The sequence below is a fragment of the Chaetodon auriga genome, chromosome 2 (assembly GCF_051107435.1).
Source record: "Chaetodon auriga isolate fChaAug3 chromosome 2, fChaAug3.hap1, whole genome shotgun sequence".
Classification (NCBI taxonomy): domain Eukaryota; kingdom Metazoa; phylum Chordata; class Actinopteri; order Chaetodontiformes; family Chaetodontidae; genus Chaetodon; species Chaetodon auriga.
This window is the reverse complement of record NC_135075.1, coordinates 11,555,046-11,577,969: the sequence shown is the minus strand read 5'-3', so window position 1 is coordinate 11,577,969 and position 22,924 is coordinate 11,555,046. Positions and strand designations below refer to the sequence as shown.

Sequence of the window (22,924 nt, the reverse complement as noted above, 5' to 3'; positions counted from 1 at the left end):
CCACCTCTACAACTCCTCTTCGCGGCAGCAAGAGCCCCCCGAAACCATACAAAGACACAGCCGCACCCCCCTAGCGGCTTGGCGGTGAATTGCGGAGCAACGCGTTCCCTCGACGCAGAACTACGAATGCTCAGTGACGGCGTAGGGTGTACGCCGTAGGTACGGCGTCGCCGCGACGCAGAAGCCTAAACCAAGCTTAATAATTATGTGTGTCAAGGCTCGGGTTTTAGCTCACCAGAGTCTGTCACCGTTGCTAAAAGGCAGCAAAGAAGTAGTGGTAGCAGGTCACTGTAGTAACAGGCTGAAGCCCAAAGTGAGCAGCCAGATGACTTATAAACCTAAATCATAATGATCAGTTTAGTCGGGCAAATGTTCTCAGTAATAGAGCATTAAATTGGGTGCCTGTTACCCCACCTGGTACAACATGTGCACCATGTACTGAAGGCCTTACCACAGCAGCCCAGGTTCAGTTCCAGCCCTGTGCTGCGTCATCCCCTCTCTACCCTCTGGCTTTCCTGTCTCTCCTCAGCTATTCCTGTCCAATAAAGTCATTATGCAAAGAGATGAGAGACTTAGAATTCGAGAGTATGTGCAGTATAAAAAAATAGCAAAGAAGAGCTTCTCAACACATTTCATGATCAGATTCACACTGACAGTAAAAGGCAAGACTCATCCATCACACAGTGTCGGTTCATACGGCAGCTCACAGTTTTGTTAATTTCCCCACATTAAAACGTTGATTAATAATAGATGTTTTGTTTCTGAGAAGTGTTCGACTGAGAAAGGTTGTTGCTTAGCTTTAAGGTGTATTTTTGATCTTGGAAACAGAAGGTTGACAAAACACACTCTAGTACTATTACAGCTATAATAACATAGCTATAGAACTATTTGTAGTAGTTGTTCAAATTTGCCTGATGCATCAGCACACACAATACTTTTACTATCTTTACAGTGCAGAAGGCCTTACTTAAGTGTAAAATAATAAGATAAAGCCTATTGATAACATGCATTTTATAGTGCGACTCCATTTTCACTTCCACAATGCATATCATCACATGCTGTATCATAAAATAGCCTGTCAGAAGGGCATATTATTACAGTCCTATTGTGCAAGGCTCCAGACGCTCACACTTAGGTTGACAGGTATTTTTCTTCTGGATATGTTATATGTATATCCACTTTTTAAGCAGTATTATAGTATATACAGTAATATATAACCACGCCTCGCCCTTCAAGCAAAGAGCCAAACTAGACACTGCGAGAGAAGACAATGAGATCATGTCTGTTGGATATAATTACTGGTAGGCCAGTCTTTATAGTGCTGTCTCCATAATTATTTGTGGCCTGTACAGCACAGCGGGGGTCTGTAACATAATTCCCCTGCTGTGAGGTAAGGCAACATCACGGCCACCTACCACTGCGTTCGATATGGCCTGTTGATGACACGCACAAGGAGCTTTGTACAACAGAGGGAGCTGCGTTGTCTGGTCCTCTTTGTTACGCTTTGATGCTTAAAGAAACCGCGAGGAGCCGGAATGTCGGTGGAGTATTTCAGATTAGAAGTTGTTACATCTCTAAAGTCTGTGAAGCAGTGATTGTTGCCATTTTGTCAGTAATGTAAGGTAACACCGCAGAGTCACTTTGTTCCATTTATTGACGTCACTCCCTGTAGTCTAAACGTACCATGCAAGCTGTTGAAGTCTCGAATTTCACATAAACTGATGTGTTATATGGATGCGTTTGTAACACACACCGGACATATGTGTCTGAGCATAGGGACCCCGCTGTAATCCACAGTAATAGGGTGTTTATATTCATGGAGGCAACATAAAATGCTTTGACAGTCAATGGTTCTCCCAAGGACAAAGTGTTTCTAAATGGCATCTGTTACATGCAGCAGCATTGACAGCTTACAATATCAGCGGCGTGCATCAGTGTCTATGCATTGTGTGTTATCTTCAGTCTAAATCTCCTAAAGTGCAACCGGAGGCGACCTACAGCCCAAGATGTCTCCCTCTGTCTATCTCTCATCACTGCAGCCCCCTCCCTACTTCTCAGTCATGATAATCATCTGGTGGAGAGTGAGCGATGCTCACTTGTCTTAAATACTGATATGTTAATGTAATTAGAGAAGAGTCGTTTAGCAGGCAGTAATTGGTACAGGGTTGCTTTAAAGCTGCTCCATGACCAATGGGATTTGGGGATGGAATAGCAGAGAGAGAGAGAGAGAGAGAGAGAGAAAAGATTTCACTGTACATTTCCTGAGGCCTTGTGGGAAATAGTGCCTTAACTCAACTTTGTCTCAGTGACATTGAAGAAGTTTTGGAATTTTTGTGTGGAAATTGAGAAACTTAAAAAGGAGGCATTGGGTTGATGTTTAGACCGTTCTACCCTTCAGGATGTTTTTCTACATAGTTAACTTGTACAGCAATAATTCAACACAAACTATGTTGATGGTAGCTGTATTTCGTCCCTAGTCTCACCCCCCCCAATAATCCTTTGTTTTCTGTCCCTTTCTTCTTCTTCTCCGTTCCTCCAGCCCACCTGTATAAGTGCTATGCGTTGAGGGGCAGCTGTGGGATGTGTCTGAAGGCAAACCCCAGGTTTGAGTGCGGCTGGTGCGTGCAGGAGAAGAAGTGCTCCTTGAGGCAGGAGTGTACCCCTGCAGAGAGCACTTGGATGCACGCCACTACAGGAAACAGCCGCTGTGCGCACCCCAAGATCACCAAGGTAAGCCCTGACAGTAACGACACCTTCTCACGAATAACAGCATATAGCAGCTCAGTATGTTCCTGAAGCCCAGCGAGGGAACACGTTCCTAACTGCACATGTGCACCTGCGAGTACATACGCCCACCTCTTGGAGCTGGATTCAAAGCGTTAAGTGCTTGACATGGAACATCATCCACCCTCCTGCAGTTACTGTTTAATAAACACCTTGAACTTTCCAAAGCTATTTTACCATTTTTATCCAGGGTTTACAACGTGCAACAAAAATACAAAATAAATGAGCAGAACTTTATGTATAAACAATATATAAGTAATACATAAGTAAAAGTAAAGGCTCATTAAATGAATCCTTTTTTTGTGCCAAAAATGGTAACTGACGCCGTCATCGCACACATGAACACCCCAAGGTCTGTGAAGCCAGGGAACCGCCCACTCTAAAATCAACATTGCACGGAGCAGTTAAAAAAAAAAGCTCTTCTCTTACCACTGCTAAAGTTAAAGCAGACACTTCAGCTGCTGTTTGGTGTGTAATGCTCAGCAACTCAACCTCCTGCACAACAAACAAGTCAGGTTCTTGTCAGTGTAGGGGTCAGAAGGAAGGGGGCTTCGAGTGACAACATGCCCTTTGGAACAGGGCTCCTGTTCACGACTCGCCTTTTCACACAAATCAGAGCATTGCCAAAGTCAGCTCATTAGTAAAACTAAGTTTTCCAAAAGAAGAGAAATGTCTACCTGTGCTGTGTCATTGTTTGCCTCAGCGAGTGAAAGAGGATGTCATAGGAGGGGAGGCGGCAGGGAGGGGGGACAACTCAGAAGCCATCACCATGACTGCAACCACAACACAGATGGGCTGGCCAGGAGGAGGCAGTTCACACACACCAAGACTGAACACACTGACGTGATTAGACATGATGGCTGCACACACACACGCACACACACACACACACACACACACACACACACACACACACACACACACACACACCTGAGGAGATGGAGAGGGTGGTTAGAGGAGGAGGGGAGAGGAGGGAGACAAAGAAACAGAGAATGTGGTAGTGTGCTAATTGTGTCCCACCATGGGCGCAGAAATGTGCGTCTGCGTCTGTCTTTGTGTGTTTGTCTTTGTGTGTGTGTCTGTGTGTGCATCTGACAGGCTGGGTGAGCTAAGGCGTCTAAACACCGTGGCGTACCCATCTGTTGCCACTGGTAACCGTGGCGGTGGTCCTCGTCTGACTGTGACCTGGGTCGCCGTCCCTACAGCTCACCACTGGGACTGACACACACAAACACACACAGAGCACACGCTTTGAAAGCCATGCGTGTCTTGACGTTCGACACTGTCGCTCGCTCTCGTTTGTCCTTTTCTTTCCCCTGACATTCCTTGTCAAGTTTTTAACTTTTTTTTTTTTTTTCACTTCAAAGAAGACAAAGCATCATCTCAGTCAAAACTAGTGCTGTTCCTCTCTGTTTAAATGAGTGTGAAATATATGGATGGTTTATAGTGCGTGCCCATTTCACCGATGCAGACTTTTATGGCCGGAGCCCTCAGTGCATTTCCTGTGTGACAAGGGTTCGTCTCTCTGAATGCGTAATGGAGATTTTGGATAATTGGGGCACTGGCACATAGATAAATCCTCTCTCTCTTCTTGCTCGCTTCAGTTATCTCTTTGAAACAAGCGTACAGAGGCAATTGGGTTGTGTGTGTGAGAGAGAGACAGAGATGGGTTGTGGAGAGGGTGTGTGTGTGTGTGTGTGTGTGTGTGTGTGTGTGTGTGTGTGTGTGTGCGCGTGCGTGCGTGCACGGGTGCATGCAAGCATGTGCTCTTGCATGCATATTGAGGGGTAAATCCTGGCCTCGGGGCAAGATGTTGGTGGCAGTCAAAAAGCAGGCATAGAAGAGCTTCAAAAACAGCAGGAGGAGAAACCTACTGCAGGTTTGAGAACGAAGAAGAGACAAAGAAGAATAGAAGAAGACAGAGACACGCTGGAGGAAGCGTTATCAGCGAGCTGCGCTGCCAGCCTCACCTCTCCTCTCCACCTTTGACATTTACAGTGTGACATTTAATGCCAAAAGAACATCGGCAGACGCCCGAGACTCCCCTTTTCTTTTGCCATTTCATCCATAAGTTCTCACAAAGAGCATCACAAATCATATCACAAATTGAATATTACCCCACTTTTTACCATCTGTTTGGTCAAATCCCTCTTTCCCTGTTCAGGCCGCTTTGTTCATGTTTGCAGCATGCTAGCTGCTGCGTGGCCATTAGCTCTTGGATTAGCCGCTAATTTCATTTGGACCAGAGAATATGTGTTCCACTGGGAAGGAAACACCACACACACACATGCACACAACATACAGACGCATATTATACATGTATACAGATCTTTCAGAGCAGCAAGCGTCAAACCTATTTGGTGTCATTTCCGAGTGTGTTATTGCCCATTTGACATTGTTCGATAGTGTGCAGTTGGGTGCCGTTCCACTAATGGTTCTGGCACCTAACCGCTGTTCTCCAAACAGAGCAATTGATGTGTTCGGCTCTAAATAATTGCTTTTAAACATTGTAGGAGTTATGCTGTTAAAGTGCTGCATTTTTCCTCTGCACTGACATTGTGCACTAAGAGTAAGTAGTTCTCCTCTCACAATAAGCAAGCACAGTTTGTGTGAGTGAAAGTATCCACGAACACACTCGCACGAGCAAAGAACACACAGGCTCTCAGTCACACACACACACACACACACACACACACACACACACACGCTCTGAGAAGCATACACTCGGATGTAAAATGTTTCGAATCAGAGATAGAATAAGCTCCAGCTTCCAGTGTGCGGCTTGTATGGTATCCTGAAAATGACATTCACAGCCACACAGACAGTGACACACATGCACACTGTCTGGCGCTGTCTCCCAGTGTAGTGCAGCAGTGTCCTAGTACTGGCCTTGGACGCCGCATGGCCCTCCATCATCCATCATCTCTCGCCTGCCTTCTCCTAGGGGACAGGAAGAGCATTACAGCTAGCCCTTAGAAACCAATTAAAACAACACAGGCCATGACAGTGTGTGTGTATGTGACTGTGTGGGGGTGTGCATTTTTTGTTTAAGCGCGTGGCACACTTCTGCGCTCAGTGTTTTTTTCCTCCTCTGTGATCTTTTGTGTGTGAGAGTGTTCATTGTGTTAGTTTGTTATGAAGAGTATCTGATTTTGCGTGGAGTAGTGTCAGCGTGTGTGTCTTTGTTCAGTTGCGAAAGGCCACTGATTTCCCGCTCATGTGTTGTTAAGCTGCGATGTTGGCCTTTGCCAGACTTCTTTATCTCACTCTACCTCTCTGTTTCTTGTCACATTCCTCTTTTCCCTTCCTTCATGTGTCCTCTTGTCACTCTCTCTGTCCCTCATTCCCGTTCTTGTTTTTCTTTCCTTTATCAAACCCAAGGGTCCTATTCACTTTCCTTCCTCCCCTTCCCTCTCCATCGCCCTTCATCTATCCTGTCCTCGTGTCATCTTCCTCTCTTCCTTGCTCCTTCTGGAAGATCTCTCTCTCTTCATTGGCCAGTATCGACCTGGCCTCATGGTTTCCCCACTGTGTTTTAGAGCCAAGCCATAGGTTTCACTGTGAGAGCATTGAGAGAAACAATGAAACTGCCTAAATCTTATTCATAAAGGTAATATTACAACTGGATGTCCACTAATATGATTGACATCTTCAGTCACTGAGTCACATGTAAACATTTAGTGGCAAAGACTCATTTTATCCCATTCATCTCTCACTCACTCCATCAGTGTGTTTGCGACTTTTTGTTTTCGAGAGGTTTTCATATCGTAGATAAACCTTACGCCATGTTCATATCATCTCTCTCTGTCCTCTGCTTCCCCCTTCCTCCTCCTCCTCTTCCTCCTCCTCTTCCTATAACTAGCAGATGCTATCTGTGCACTGCCGCTCAGCCGGCCACAATAGGCCTCACACAAAGCCTGCGACACAACGGGACAAGCCGGAGACGAAGAGGAAAAAAAGGGAGTTTGAATGGATGTAGAGCGCTGCGACGGCGAGAGGAGAATAGAGCGAGTGTTTAGGCTGGTGGCTTTTATCAAAAAGGGCTTTTTGTTTGTGTTGTTTCGTTGTGGATGTAAGAGCTTGTGTATGAGTGTGTGTGTGTGTGTGTTTGTGTTTTGATAAGCCAATGCTTATAGAGAAAAGAGAGATTTGATTACCATATCTGAAGATTCTGACTGGTGCACTACTGTGTGCCACTCAATCTTTTGTCTCCAGCTCAAAATATATGCATTCAGGCACATTGAGAGAGAGACAGAGGGTGAATTAAAAAGACACAAGTCCGGAGAGGAGGAGGGAAAGGGCGAGGGAAGGAGGAGGGATGTTCATCAGAAGCCCTGCTGGTGTAAGATGGAAAACACTCCTTAATTATATCACTGTGGCATTTCAGTTCTGGCCTGCATGACACTGGGCTTTGTTCCCATTGTGTGTTTCTGTTAGTGGTGTCCTGAACACCTGTGGCTTTTACTGGCCTGCCTCCTTTCTATAATGATGTTAGACTGGGGATCATTGTCAGGAGCCAGGTGGGGAAATAGAGTTGTAGAGAGCAGGTAAAGAGAGTGGATTTAAGTTACAAGTGAGACATATACGCTTAAAGGAATCGTTTGATGTGTTGGGAAGTGCACTTAATTGCACTCGTCACCCCTGTTGGTACCTGTTCCTCACTCATAGGGTGTTCTTGCCAAACAATGCTGATCTTTGGTGGAACAAAGAGACCCAGAGAGTCCAAAATGGAATACCTAACGTAGCGCTGCCACAGTGTTTGCAATAATTTTTGGAGGGTTTACTTTTGCAGCACTGCCTATTTTACAAAAGCCCAGAAAAAAAAAAGTTTGTTGATTTCTGGCGTGACCAGAGGTGTTTTAACTTTAGAACAGGCCAACAACAATCAAATCAAATCATTAAAAAAATGCTATAATAATAATGAAATAAGGTGATTGGTTCACCAATGGTTGTCTAAATACCTATGTACTCACTCAGACACACACATACGGATGCAGACCCCCTCTCTCCCTGTGTGCAGTGTTGTATGCTTGTCTGTGTCTGTGTGACTGTTACCTATTGACTCTTACTGTGTTATCTACACAAAACAGACAATTATACGTGAATGTATATGTTTATGCAGTGTACTTCTGGGGGAAATGTCTGCCTGAGGGCATTAATGGGAGTTTAATCACTGAACCTTCATTTTATCCTTCTTTCATGGTAAGCCAGGTCAAAGTGTGACCTTACCCACACCCGTACTCCACGACACCCACCCACCAGCGTCTCACTCCCTTCACCCTCCTCCCACCCCGCTGCGACAAATGACCCCACCCTCCCCCCTCCAGGTTCTAATCCAATTAGCTTTAGCCCTAATTATACAGCAATGACTGATTACCAATGGGGCCATTGTCTGCGTCGCAGGCTGGATGAATGGGCCTGTGATTAGCGACTTGGCTAGCCTTGGGTAGCCATTAGCACCTCCACACACCTTTTGCAGACCTCTAGGGTAAAGAAAAGGAGCAGAGGTCGCTGTGCGGAGTAATTGTGTTCAGTAGATTAATCGTCGCAAGGTTAAATGAGAGATGTAAGCGAGGGCTTGATGGGTGGGTCCAGGTTAAGTGTGCGAGTTGGCAGGTTGTGAATGTTTGACTGAATTGAGGTGGAGTTAATGGATCTGCGGTCATTTTTCATCGCACTTAATGAGGTAGCAACTATCTGATTCATTCAGAATGGGACATGACAATAATGACTTAAGCAAACTGTCAGTCATGCTGACATACAATGTGTCCTATGATGTACTGCTTTTGGGTGAAATCGATTGTTGCATTCTGGCTAACGTATGTCGCCTCTAATTTGTTCTTCCAACCAGTTGTATCCAGAGACGGGGCCCAGGCAGGGAGGAACCATGCTGACCATCACGGGTGAGAACCTGGGTCTGCAGTTCAAAGACATCCAGAATGGAGTCCGCATCGGCAAGGTGGCCTGCAACCCTCAGGAGGACCAATATATCAGCGCTGAGCAGTACGTGGACACCGTCCCACACCTCACTCTGACACTCTTCATGCTTGTCTTTGCCCAATATTGATGTGACACTGAGCGTTAAGCACAGCGTTGCCACTGTCTCACAGACCTCTGTTGTAGCCAACCCTCCAATGGTTTAACACTACTTTTCCTCTTTCAATCAAAACCAGTTCCTTGCAAACAGACTCGCGTTGTGCTAGTCTTTTATTTTATCCCACTAATCATCAGAATAAAAGCTGAATCAGAGAAATATAATGACATATACAGCATAAAGTTTGTATATATATCTTCTAAAAAGTCTTCCGCAGATGAAAGCTTGTCTTGTGAACGCTCCCTCTTGATTAAATCATGCTTTCTCCTTTCTGGGAAATCCTGAATCCCGGCGGGAGCCACGGGTGGAACTAGCATATCATATTATAGTGTAGTCCTAAAAAAGCATTACTTGTGCAACAGCCGCAAACAATCATAGCTTTGAGTTCTGGGTTTTGTCTGGTGGACATGACTGAACTCTGTGTCGTAACTGTAAACAGATCGCCTCGTTTCACTCATTTTCTTTAGTGCTCGTGTAAGTAATATCATGGGAGTCATTAATTAGATTTCATTCACGCTATCCAGAATGATCAGGGGCCTTCAGTGAAACCACTCCATGAGTCACTCTCTCATGTCGAATTCGTCCATAAGCAGAGAAGGCACAATTGAGGAAGAGGAAAAATTGGGGACGCTCGTCAGAGCAGGAGGTGTCCTCAATATTCTGTTTCCAACTATGTAGCTGTCATTTGTACACAAATGCTCCATTTGTTGAGTTTTGCAGCACAGTCCCAGCAGATTTAGTTTTCTCTCTGCCCCCTCACAAAGAGGGAAACTAAGAAATGTGACTTTGATGGTTTGACAGTCAGAACAACAGAGTGCTGTGCAGCTCTCGGCAGCGATGACAGGCGTCCCCAAAATGGGTTTAGAAAACACAGCAGCGACACGTCAGGCTTGATTTCTAATTTACGACCTCATATATTGTTGTATTCACAGAGAACGTACCATTTTTACATTTGACTGTGTCGCTGTAGAGAAATGGCTCGTGGCTCTGTGTTGTAACTTTTTCTTAACCATGAGTTTACTCTGTCGATCACGTCTAAAACCACCAAGGTGTTGACTTTAACCCCGTAACACTGCTTTGGCCTGTTGCCATAGCACCCGCAAGAAGAGGAGAAGGAGGAGGAGAAGGAGATGGGCTCGGCTGGCAGTGAGGCTGTCATGCTAATTAAAAGTGATGTTAGCCATACGGCGCCATTAGTGGCCCGGTTGCTCTCGTCATTCCCGTGACCCCATCAGAGCTGTTGCGCAGATGACGGGACGGGGTTACGGACTGACAGTGCAGGTCAAAGGTCAGCTGGTGGAGAGGGGGGGAAGAGAAGGTGGTGCGCTAACTGTTGGGCAAATGTAGACACATTGTTCTCATTCAGGCTTTCTGTTCCTCTCGCCAGCACTTGTGCTTCCCACCCTGTTCGTTTACTCGCTGTTATTGTGATTGGAGTGAAATTGAACTGCAAGAAAATGCAGCACTTGTGGTTCTTTCGGCATTAGCAGGCTCGTCGTTCACCTCAGCCATTAAATATTTACCAGATGGATTTGATTCCACAATGAGAAAAGTAAATTATTGCCAGTAGTGAGGAAAAACAGAACCTGGGATCCTTTTTTTTATTGCCTTATTAGTAGTTTCCATATGACAATTTGGCATATGTTTAATTTTTCACCCTCACACTCCACTTCAGTAATTTGATTGAGGGATGTATAATTTATAATGCTGTCGTCTTTACAAATGTGCCATGAATGAACTTTCTGTCTTTCTAACCGTGTAATAACAGCTCAATGTAGCCACCTGTCATCTGCGCAGTAATGATGCGAGTCAAGCCGCAGCTCCTGACTGAGCGCCGTCCAGCATTTTAATCGCGGCCGCTGTCATAGCGTTAGACCTGGGAATCAGTGAAAGGGGAAATAAAAACAATGGAAACACGCAGCGTCGGAATGTGAAATTCATTGTCGCCGCAGCGCCGCAGTTGCCATGGCCACCTGCGGGGAGGATGGAAGCAGGAGAGTTAATAACTCATCTCGGAGAGGAAGGGAAGCTGAGGGAGATGTGTAGGATATGAGCTCGTTCAATTAATCAGCCTCTCTCGCTTTAACCCTCTCTCTCTCTCTCTCTCTCTCTCTCTCTCTCTCTCTCTCTCTCTCTCTCTCTCTCCCCCCCCCCCTCGCTCCTCCGTTCTCTGCCTGCCTCTCTCCTCTCCACTCTCGCCCTTTCTCTCTGTCTCATTCGTTCGCTGTGGCTAATTAACAGTCAAGTGTGTCTTCACTGTGTGAAACATGAAGTAAGTGTGTGTCTGTGCGTGCGTGCGTGCGTGCGTGCGTGCGTGCGTGCGTGCGTGCGTGCGTGCGTGCGTGCGTGCGTGCGTGCGTGTTCTCCCCATGGGCTACGCTGCCACTCCTCCCCTCACTCAATCATTTCTCCAGTGGATTTTCATTTGGCCAGCCAGCACCCAAGGCCAAGTGCGAGGCTCATGGTTCTACAGTACGCACTAATGCAGACACACACACACACACACACACACACACACACAGAAAACTCCACCCTGTCCTTCCACTGTAGATTTCCACTGACAGAACGTTTGCTCTGCTTTTTGTTATTTTTGTGAATAAGGCTTCAGAAAGCGCTCATTCCAAACTCTTTGGGTTTCTTTCTGACTTGGAGCCGAGGAAAAATGTTGCATCTGTTCTGTGCTGTTTCCCCGTCTGTCTTTGCTTCACTTGGTCCTCGTTGGGCCAAGAAACAAATCTGTTTTTGTGGCAATGCTAATGGAACACATCTCCGCCTCTTTCTTTGCCCTCTTTCAGGATTGTGTGCCGGCTGAATGACGCCACAGGTTACAGGGTGCAGGAGGCTCAGGTGGAGGTGTGTGTTAGGGACTGCATTCACCAGGACTACAAAGCAGTCTCCACCAAGGCCTTCACCTTTGTGGTAAGTGCTCGTGTGCTGCGAGAGCGCCACTAAGACAAAGCTTTTTACATGTTTTTAATGCTGTGTTCTGTGGTGAAGCCCAGCAGCCGTGATTGATCGGCCTGTCCTCTGCCCGTGTCCACCCTTAGTCTCCGTACTTCACCCGTGTCCAACCGTCCACTGGGCCGCTGTCTGGAGGGACAAGGATCACCATTGAAGGCAGTCATCTCAATGCAGGCAGCGCCGTGTCCGTGAAGATAGGACTTCACCCCTGCCGCTTCGAGAGGCGAGTGAATCCACATAACCTGAAACGTCTGCAGTTACAGTTCTGTGAGCTCATAGCTGATAACAGCCCCTGTGATTTAAAATGAAATTAGCTGTAAAATTGCAGGTATTTGTACACACATTTTTTTACAACTGAAGGTTTACACTGATGTTGATGTGATAGTTATGCTGGGTTGAACGTTTTGGCTTATGCTCCTCTGCGAACATTCACAAGTCATAGTGCATCGTGATCCATCCCCTCCCATGTTTTACTTCTGCCGTCTGCCCATCTTTCCCTCCTCTCCAGTGGTAAATCAATATAGATAACACCTGTTTTATATATATATAAAAAAAATCCCTTTCCGGGGTCTGAAAAATGCAGCCTGAAAGAGGCTGACCTGCCGTACTGTAATTCACAGCAATTGTGAGAATGACAGTGTAGCCTTTCTCGGGGGAAGCTGATACCATTGTTCAGTTGTGCTGTGAATGACTTAAGTGCATGGCCCACGTTTTGTCAGAGATATGACTATAATTTGGAAGGAATGATAGGGTGTTGCTGGTAATTGGTAACTCACATTTTTCCTGCTTTGAGCTCATGTATGAAATACATAATTTTTTTGTTCCTTTTTTCAGTTTTGAGAATAATCTGCCACCGTTATCTTCCGCTGTCACTCTGCCAGAGATTGTGCCAGGATTTCAAGAAGAGGAGACAAAGATCCAATTTGATATGTCTCTAATTCCTCCAGCCAAGAACTCTATTGTTTCTTTGAGTCCCTTCCTGGCAAAGTGACAGCAAACTGAGCTCTGGACTAAATCCACTCATGTATGGTGTCAGGCAGATGGCAGACAAAAGCAGTCTCACAGAAAAGATTGTCAGTGAACTAAAACAAGCACCTATGTACTGAAAGGAATTTCCAGGCAAATGTTTACACTCGCCTTATACAGTTTTCTGCTCGGAGGTTTTCTTGTTTCTCTTTTGAGAGCGAACTCTCTGTAACGCTGCTGTTTTTGTTATAGCGGCTCCTTTCTCTCAGGCAACAAGTGACAGGTTAAACTAATGAGCTTGGACCTATCAAGTTCTTTTAATATCATATCAAAAGAAAAAGTAAAGGCCAATTTAAAGCTCTGTAGCACATCCCGAGAAAGGTGAACATAATAGTCTTGGCCTTTCATTCACTGAGCAGCAATAACCTTTATGGCCAAAGTAATGAACTGGTTGAGTCCATCTCTTTAATGTGACTTTGTATTCAGTGGGCCCTCCGCTTTAATCAAAGCCTATTTACCCCAAGTCACTCATCCTCTTATCTCCCTCTGCAACCCCTTTTCTTTCCTTCTCTTTTCTTTCTTTCTGTATCCCCTCTTGGCTTTCTTTTGTGTGGCCGCAACCTTCTCAGGAATACGTACACGGCACACACGGGCACCCAAGAAGGTGATGGCGTTGTGAAAACGGTTGCCATGGAAACGCAGCACCAGTGGAATGTGGAAAGCCTGGTTTTATATATAATATATATGTACAGTCCTTCATTTTGTCCCCCTCTCAGCCCTGTCCTGGGAGACAGCGGCGGTGTGTCCGACAAAGGTGTTTTTTCTTCTCCGTTTCTTTGCTCAGTCTCCCACCCCAACGCCACCAAGCCGCCGGGATCGAGCCGCCAAAATAGGTTTTCGCTCTTTCATCTTCTCCATCATCTTCCGTCTCCGTGGATTTCACTTTCACAGCAGATAACGGGGGAGGATTTGTGTGCGGATCAGCTTGTTCTACTCATGTTCAAAATTTCACACTGTGCCACCTGCCACCACGCCTGCACAAACGCACACACGCGCGTTTGCACTCTGTAGGATGTTAGCAAACGACAAGTGACATGAAACACATTCTTACACAATGTTAATCTTCTACCCGTGCGCCGCATTTCTATACAAATTCGCGACCTCTGCTCTGTGCAAGCACACCTGCTCAACACACTGATTACGCGAACTGTACGTCAGCACACACAGCATCTCACAGCCTGCCATTCTCCCGCCGCTCGGCCAGCAGCCCCACACACACACGCGCACACACACACACAGGGAGGGGACGGTGGAATGAGCCACTGGAGTGGAGCACAAAGTTTCTGGCAGCAGCACAAAGTTTCCCAGCAGGTCACAGCTGGCTGCCTGTCTGCGAGGGAGGGAGTTACATCACACAGAGAGACGACCAGCCTGATCTGCCACTTCAGATCTGTCAGCCAGAGAGAGCGCAGGAGGGAAGGAGACGCAGACAGAGAGAAAGACAGACAGAACGAGAGAGAGCTTTGAACTGCAGCACTCTGTGATTCGGGCTGATGAAACCACGGCTGGACACACTGAAAGATGTTGGCCTTGTGGATGGGCGACTGTGTCACTATTATGTGTGTGTGCGCCTGCTTTTTTTGTCGCATCTGATAAATAATTTATGAGTTATTTAAAGGATGAAGTAGGATTTTTTTTTTTCCTGTGCACACACTTCAGTTTTTATTCTGTGTGTCTATCTCATAGCCTGTCAGAGAGTCAGCTCCCAAATACTCCAAATCCCGCTCAAGACCTTGCGGTATACTCTCGGTCCTTGGGGCTCACAGTCCACTTAAAGAGAAGCCATCAGCGACCTTTGTATGTAACATCTCTCTTTGTCCTCCCGTCATCTCCTACTCTTTCAGGCGGAGCAACAAGGAGATAGTGTGTGTGACCCCAGCGGGACAAGCCTCAGGCCCCACCCCAGTCATGGTGGACATCAACTCCGCTGAGCTGAGGAACCCGGAGGTCAAGTTCAACTACACAGACGATCCCACCATCCTCAAGATCGAGCCCGACTGGAGTATCGCCAGGTGAGGACGCAGCCAGAGCCTTTTCCTCAGCTGGTCTGAGTGCAGCGACGTTGAACATTTTGTATGAACGTGGAGGCTTTTCAGTTTGGCGTAGAAGCTCACAGCTATCTCAAAGTAAGACCGTGTTATTGATCCACTCCCAAGATTGAATCAGTCATTACATATCAACCATGAAAGTGAGTCACAATGATTAATTCAGAGGAAAGGTTTGAAAACTGGACAATATTGGTGTGAACTGGTGCTTTATTTCTAGCTGCACCATCGAGCTAACTCATCAGCTATCACTGTACAATACATCAGCATGTCATTTGATTATTTCATTATCTATAATTTACATCAACGCAGTGTTTGATCTATGATTCTGCTTGATGCACATCTGTAGAACAGATACAAATGCACAGATACATTATTAATCCATGGCAGTGGTTGTGCCATACATGAATGCCTTGTTTTAAGGAGCATAGCCAACTAAACTGAAATATGAGCTCCATGGAAGAGTTGATAAATGTATTATTCTGCTAGCATACTCCCCGGCTCGGTCTGGAGGAAAAAAATAACTAAACATCCCTCTCCATTTTCACACTCATCTTGCTTTTCAAAGGCATATTATTTATTCTGTTTATCTTTATGTTTCAAAAGTAAATCTTTGAGAGCAGGAACAGCAGTAAATGAGGCTCCTGAAGCAGTGCACTGGTAGTTGATGAGCTGCAGCAGAGATGTATCTTTAAATATTACTTGACTTATTGAAATGAGACTACATAGCCACAGGAAGATTTCCTGTGCAAACACAAGCTGTGTTGTGAAGGGAAAAGAAAAAAAAAAAAAAAAAAAGCTTGGAGCTTCCAAGTGCTAATGGGCTCACTAGCATGACCTAGAAACTCCTCTACTCCACAGCTCAAAAATGAAGCCAGCACACACACACACACACACACACACACACATACTGTTGACTGTCTCATTTACTTCAAAAGTATAGTTCCAGGAACATGTCACATGTTATTTCCTCAGTTTTTTTACGGTGTTTTTCTGTTGCATTTACTCAGAATTCTCAGATACAAGCTGTTTTTCAAATTCCAGATAAGTTGCGTGTCGCAGTCACAGCTCTGTTTTAATAGAGACACTGTTCTCCTTCTGCTCAACTTTGAACACTTTAAAAGATACTGATATTTATTTGAGTGTATGACCTCTTAGGACTGCCAACATTAGATTATTCTACTAGACACGCCGTCTGTTCAGACAGTGTAACAATCCACGACTCCATCATGGCAGGGGGTTGAGGTGAAAATGGGAGCTGTGTTTAAAACTCTGCAGGGAGACAAAGTCTCTCATCGTGCAAAAGAGGTGTGAGCGGATGAGAAGTCTCATTTGGAATGGGATGAATGAGGGGAGGGGGGGGCAAGGGGAAATGGGAATGAAAGCGTTGGCTCCAGCCTTGGGGGAAATAACCTCGGCGCTCGGCTCGCGTTTGGTGTTTCACTCAGCGCTTTCAGAGGAGGAGGTGCGTGGTTCTCCCGGCCAATCATGCTTGTATTTACCAAGCTATTTTGTCGCAGCGTCACCTTTGGTGACCCTTTTTCCAGGGCCACTGCAAACAGCCTCCCTTGTCCAAAACACAAATCTGACACTACTTAGACATGTTCGCCTCCCTTCAAGAAGAGGTTCTCGAGCTAACAGACACATGGCACTGCAGAGATTGTGTGACACTCTGCCTTGTTTACACAGTGTAGTACAGTCCACACACAACGCCATATAGTGTGTGCTGTATGTGAGGAATAGATTCTCACAGAGCTACCCCTGTGAAGTGTCGCCACATATTGATACAAAGCTGATTTTTCATGGACTGTATGTTCTGCTGTTCCACCAACAGAGAAGTCACTTTATGTAAATCTCCTCATTTCCTTTGTCTGCTCAGCTTTAACCTTAAGGCCTGGGACTGGCCTCACCTCCCTCCCTCAGTTTCCAGCTCTATCTTGCTTCAGCAAGACACAGGCCACTCCCTGGATGTGGGTCTTGTGTGCCCTGCATCCATGAATATTTACATTTTCAGATGCTCTAATGTCACCGTGGACAATGATACAGATAAGCTCTTTTTTAGTGTATCTTTGCCCGTATGAAACTTGGCAAAATACCAGCCAGTGTATCACTTGTGCAGTGTTTTTTCACTCATCACAGTAGCACTAGGCTTCAAGCCTCGCCTTAGCCCACTCCAGTTTTTAGGTTGTATGCTAACTTATTTAGCTGCTGTCAGAACACTTCACGTCAGCTAAAGTTCAGCCTCTCAGGCCAGCGGAGGCTGTCGAGAAGGCAGTGTCGGGGAATAGGACTCTCACCCATATTACCCATGTCTCTGCTGGTTATCGTCACATAGACCTGAATAGGTCACAGGTGTAAAGGTTACAGAACATGTCAGATCACTGGCATCGGTGTAGTGGCTGAGTGTATCTCATGCTGAAAAATACCACAGTGCATCTTTAATACACCCTGAGAATATCTCCCCTGGCTCTCGAGAGGTGCTGAGAAGAGGCCAAAAGCTTCAGCTCTCATGAGTAATGCTACACAGTCGCTCATTCTTCCCTCCAGCCTCCATATCGGTTTAAAGAAGCTTTTAACATTCACGCAAGGGCTTTAGCGTTACTATCATTACCTGAAAATGGGCTTCCATGAATAAGCAGGCGAAAGGCTACAGCAGGAGCGAGCATTAATGGTAAATCGCCAACTGAAGGGCCCTCATGGCTCCCACAGAGAACAGATTTATTAACATTTATCTGTACTGATAGGCCTGCTGAATAGTGTATGCTCTTGGACCCTGAAAGAAAAAAAAAGTACAGCAGGAAATACATGAATATGTGACACACAAGTGCACATAGAATTGTTGTTGTTGTATAATTGTGTTTGTCTTGCAGCGGAGGAACCATGTTGACCATTACTGGAACCAATCTGGCCACCATCAAGGAGCCCAAAATGAGAGCCAAGTATGGAGCTGTCAAGTCAGAAAATGTAAGTGGTTAGATCCAGACACCTGCACACAGTTTTTATTGACTAAACTAAAGAAGAAAAATCAGTGACTTTGACTTAGTGAGAGAGTGAGACCAATATAGACACACAGGTGTCTCTCTGTCTCTCTCACTGTCTCTCCGATGTCTCCCTCTCTGTGGAAAAAGCTGATTTTCAGACGATACACACACTCCTGAGACACAGACACAGACGTACACACCTGACCCGTTGGTCAACCAGCCAAGGGCCCATTTTCTGTTTGTTTTTGATGTTGAATTTCCTTTTAGCAGTTTAACCTTTGAAATGTCAACCAGCAATAAAGCGGCTCTGGCAAATCCCCCTCTCTTCACCTTGCACCACGGGGCTTCGCTAACCTTTCTCCTGCTCTTAGCTGAAAGTAAAAATATCTCTTCTTTTTCCATTGCCCCCCTCTCTGCAGTCATTTTTTATTTTGCTTGGTTAATGTTTCTATTGACCTATAAACACAGTTTTGTTCCTAGTCTGTGTGAGTTTACGGTCCCCGTGTGTCTGAGTGTGTTAGCATGTGACATATAGAACATACCGTGAGGCTGCGGCGCGCTGTGACACTGTGCAAAGGTCTCCTCAGCCGTGCTCTTCGTCATCAGCAGCTGCTGGCTGACCTCTCCTGTTCCTCCGTGTGTCATTACAGTCTAATTTGTTCTTTGCTGACTGATTTAAGTGTCGAACCCCACAGGGGATTTCCAGATGATATCAACACTGATTACAACACTGATGTTATTAAGCCAGCCTCTTCCTCATTATGTCATTACCGAGACATTTAATCACTCATATCACATAACCCTGCTTCAGCCACCGTATATCTTGTGCATAAGTTAACATGTTCTTTTCTGTGCGGATATAGAAGCGTATGCATGTATATATCTCTTGCAGCACTGCAGAGAGTGTGAGCAAGGTAAAAAGGTTGTTAGATGGGAAATTAAATCACCTAGTCCAACTTAATTCAACTGTTTATCATATTTTCTCCCCTGCTCTCATTTCCTCCCCGTTGCTCTTCCCCTCACTCCTTTCTTCTGTCTCCGTGTGTCTTCCTTCTTCTCTAGAACTGCACGGTTGTCAACAACACCGTGATGGTGTGTCTGGCGCCCTCTGTGGCTGGATCCGACAAAGGCTTCTCGGAGGCAGGCAGCAGCCCGGATGAGATCGGCTTTGTCATGGATGACGTGCGCTCGGTGCTGGTGGTAAACGAGACTTTCAGCTACCACCCAGACCCCGTGTTCGAGCCTCTGAGCCCCACGGGCATGCTGGAGCTGAAGCCCAGCTCACCACTCATACTCAAGGTAAATTGCCTTGTGGTCTTAGCATTGATCTGTTGTGGCCTTGTCTCTACCTGGCTTTGCTTTACATCCATCACCACCTTCCTCTTTTTATTCTTCTCTTGACTTTGCATCCCTTTTTTTTATTCTCTGCGTTTCTCCACACTTTGTCTTCACAATCATCTTCTCTGTCTTGCTTTGTCCTCCTTTCTCCTTTCTTGCATCACCTTTCTCATTTTATTTCTGCTGCCAGTCCTCTTTCACATAATGGACCACGCGTGGGTGGAAAAAAAAGAGTTCTTATGTCTAAGTGAGCGATTTCAGGGTGGAGTTTGTGGTGGTTTTGCGAGCTCCTTTTTATCAAAGGTGCTCTCTAAATGTGTGGAAGAAACACACTAGGACATAAGGACAAAAGAAGGTTAGCTGAGTGTTAGCTCTCAGTTGACACGCTAGAAGAGCAGTAGGAGCAGATAGCAGCTTTCCAATAATGGTGAGTATTGTCAGCAACTTGAAAAGCTCAATCTCAGAAATGGTTATTTTGGAAAATGCTGCAGCGACCTCCCAGCCAGCATCCAACACAGCTGATAAGACGCTGACAGGCATTTGAAATGATTTGCTCCGAACATTCCTGTACAGACACTTAACTCCCTCCTTCCTCTTCCTTTGAGAGTTTTTCTTTCAACGCAGCCGTCTTTCAGATGTGCCTCAACCTTGAAAGATGTTATTTCTTTGCCTGCTGTCTCCATTGGGGTTTGGAGACCTTTAAGGGAAAAAAAGTCGCTTCTAAAACACCCCCCTTTAAAATCAGGTGCAGAGGAAAGTAATGTTTATAAAGTGGACCCATGCGTTGCCTTGCCACCTGCTCAGATTTCTATCAGATAACTTCTGAAGAGAGACTTCATAACCATGTTTGCTCTAAGCCATAGAGGCAGTGCGCATTTGAATCCAGGGTGCATTTATAAAGGCTTTGCCCCACCCACCCACGCTGTCTTTTGTCATTTCACCTCTCCCCTTGAACTTCAAAGCCTCAGAAGCGAGAGAGAAAATTATCGTGCAATTTCATGGAAAACGAAAGCCTTTTTTCTCTCAGCCAATCAGGGTGGAGTTTTTAGAAATGAAGGCGAATCCCACCTCTCTCCCCTGTAACTTTAAATATAATTCCATAATGAAAAGCTCTGATTGCCCCACCGCGCTCCGGGTAAAGAATTGCAGAAATAAGCAGCACAGAAACGGCATCCTATTAAATAATTGCAGAGAAATTAGACGTTCATCAAGATTTTCCAGCAATTAATTGCTCACATTCTGCAAAGCATAGTGGTGTGAGGGTAAGGAGGGGTAGGTAGACGTGGCGGAGGAGAGGAGAAGGTAGATATCTGTAGAATTTATTAATTGTGCTTGCCAACCTTCTTACACAACCAACACATTTTACAGTCCTTTGACAGCATTTTACCTGAGCCAGCCCATAGCCACCAGATCTGGATCCAAATAACATAATCAGCAGTGGCATTGAAACGCATTGAAAGTTCCATGTCACAGACTTGATAATTAGGTAAAGTGGAACAAAGATTCTCATGTTTTGGTTCTGTGCAGTGTTTTGAATGTGGATTTGTACATCAGGACATGGTTTGGTCAGTTTCTATGAGAGGTGTTATCTGGCAGCATCAAACAGAAGCACTGTTGCTATAGTGACCTGCAGTTTAAAGTACATTGCACACTGTTGACAGACACCCACCAGCCAATCAGAAGCGTGTGTATATATAGAGAGAGGGAGAGATTTTTTTTTATGACAGCATAAGTCACAGTTAGAATGAAGTGAGAAAATTAATTTTATGATTATTATTCTTTTCATGTGGACCACCTCAGACTCAGTATCTAAGTATCTCAACCATGTGTGTGTCTGTTTCCAGGGCCGCAACCTGATTCCTTCAGCCCCCGGAAACACTAAGCTGAACTACACGGTGCTGATCGGGGAGACACCCTGCGTCCTCACCCTGTCTGAGAGCCAGCTGCTGTGTGAATGGCCCAACCTGACTGGAGAACACAAAGTCACTGTGAGTCAAACCCTAACATCTGTCTACATGACTGTTTTCTGAGTGTTTTCCCATTTTATGACCATGTTAACTTGATACCAGCCATACAAAACCTAAAAAAGAGCATCATCCCCCCTGACTTATATTTCTCTGTCTTAAGTACCTGTTATTTCTCCATTCCTCTTGATTCTTTTTCCGTGCCTCCTCGGGAGCATCTGGCTTCCACATTTCTTTCAGCCTCTCAGCCCGTCTTCTTCTGCTGTGTATCTCCTGTTCTCTCTCTGCTGTTTCCGCTGTGCTATTCATCCCCCTTCTTCACGTCAATCCACTTCCTGCCTTTTAATTCATTCATCTTGTTCTTTCCTCCCCATCCATCAGACCTAAATCTCTTCAATTACTCCAGATTTCTCCTCCTCATTCATATAGCCTCATACTCACAAGCACCCCCCCCCCATACCGTTGGCGGTGTTTGCGACTGTATTTATGTCTTAGAGGCTTTTGATCGGTCTCGTTTGGCTGGCATCCTCCTTGGGATTTGAACAGTATTGATATTCAATAGAGACCAAAAAATGGCTAGTGGGCGTGAGAGGTCTGTGTCTATTTTTACCCTCCTGCATTTGATATTTTCATAGACGTAAGCCAGTTGAAGATGGAATGAAAGCAAAAAAAAGAAGACGCGGGGGGAAACATATCCAAGTGTTTTCTTAATTTATTTTTTATTTACGTGTTCTGCAAGCCAGAACTGTTTTGATGTGATATGGTTGAAAGTCATATGGGTGTGTGACTGTGTGTACTTGTATGTGTTTCACTGGTTCCAAAGACAGCCGCGGGGCACAGATGTTGCCTCCCCCAACCTAGATATAAAGGGTTTTGGGGAGTTTTTGGCATGGACTTGGCTCAACTCTGCACAGCTTGGATTGCCAGTATAAATGCAATGTGGGATTTAACATCAGCACCTTGCATATTTTTTATCATTCTGTTGCGGCTTAAAAAATGCCAAAATAATGTTGCTGTGTAGTTTTTGCATGACTCTCACTTTGTAAGTGCATTCGTCTCTCCTCCACCTGTTAAAGAAAGGACAGAGCGTAATGTTCCCGTTTGTGTGCGTCCACTAGGTGCGTGTTGGGGGATTTGAATACTCACCGGGGACCTTGCAAATCTACTCAGACAGCCTGCTTACCCTGCCTGCCATCATCGGCATCGGAGGAGGTGGCGGCCTGCTCCTGCTCGTCATCATTGTGGTGCTGATTGCTTATAAGAGAAAGTCACGAGATGCCGACCGCACCCTGAAACGGCTGCAGCTGCAGATGGACAACCTGGAGTCCAGGGTGGCCCTTGAGTGCAAGGAAGGTGAGTTTGGACAAGCTGTGGTCCTCAGAGGGGTGTGGCACCAACCGCAAAAACACCTCAGAGTTGCTTTCAGATTGCTGTTTTCTCCTGGTTTCTTTTCATCTCTGTCCCAACTTCGTTCTCTTCATCTTTCTCCCCAAATAACTCCCATGTCCCCACATAACTTTCTGTAAATCTCTCCCTCGCTGCAGCTTACCTCAAAAGCTGCACAACTCCCATTCAATAGTCCCAACCCTTTCTCTCCCTGCTTTCTCCTTCGCTCTCTATTTCTCCCTCCCTCTCGCTGCCAACTGTCCCTCTGCTGTTCGGTGGCAGTGGTGTGTGTGTGTGTGTGTGTGTGTGTGTGTGTGTGTGTGTGTATGTGTATGTGTGTGTATT

The 22,924-nt window shown here is 45.6% G+C and overlaps 1 protein-coding gene across 4 annotated transcripts in view; it reads left to right on the top strand.

The window, feature by feature from the left end:
* The window catches only part of plxna1b (plexin A1b), a 182,297-nt gene that overhangs the window by 140,152 nt on the left and 19,221 nt on the right, over nt 1-22,924 (top strand). For all 4 annotated transcript variants that reach the window (XM_076754236.1, XM_076754219.1, XM_076754227.1 and 1 more), the window contains exons 12-20: nt 2,540-2,730; nt 8,636-8,787; nt 11,674-11,797; nt 11,926-12,062; nt 14,710-14,877; nt 17,781-17,874; nt 18,954-19,190; nt 21,074-21,217; nt 22,312-22,546. In XM_076754236.1, coding sequence (XP_076610351.1) covers nt 2,540-2,730; nt 8,636-8,787; nt 11,674-11,797; nt 11,926-12,062; nt 14,710-14,877; nt 17,781-17,874; nt 18,954-19,190; nt 21,074-21,217; nt 22,312-22,546 — 1,482 coding nt within the window. The remainder of the gene's footprint in view (nt 1-2,539; nt 2,731-8,635; nt 8,788-11,673; nt 11,798-11,925; nt 12,063-14,709; nt 14,878-17,780; nt 17,875-18,953; nt 19,191-21,073; nt 21,218-22,311; nt 22,547-22,924) is intronic.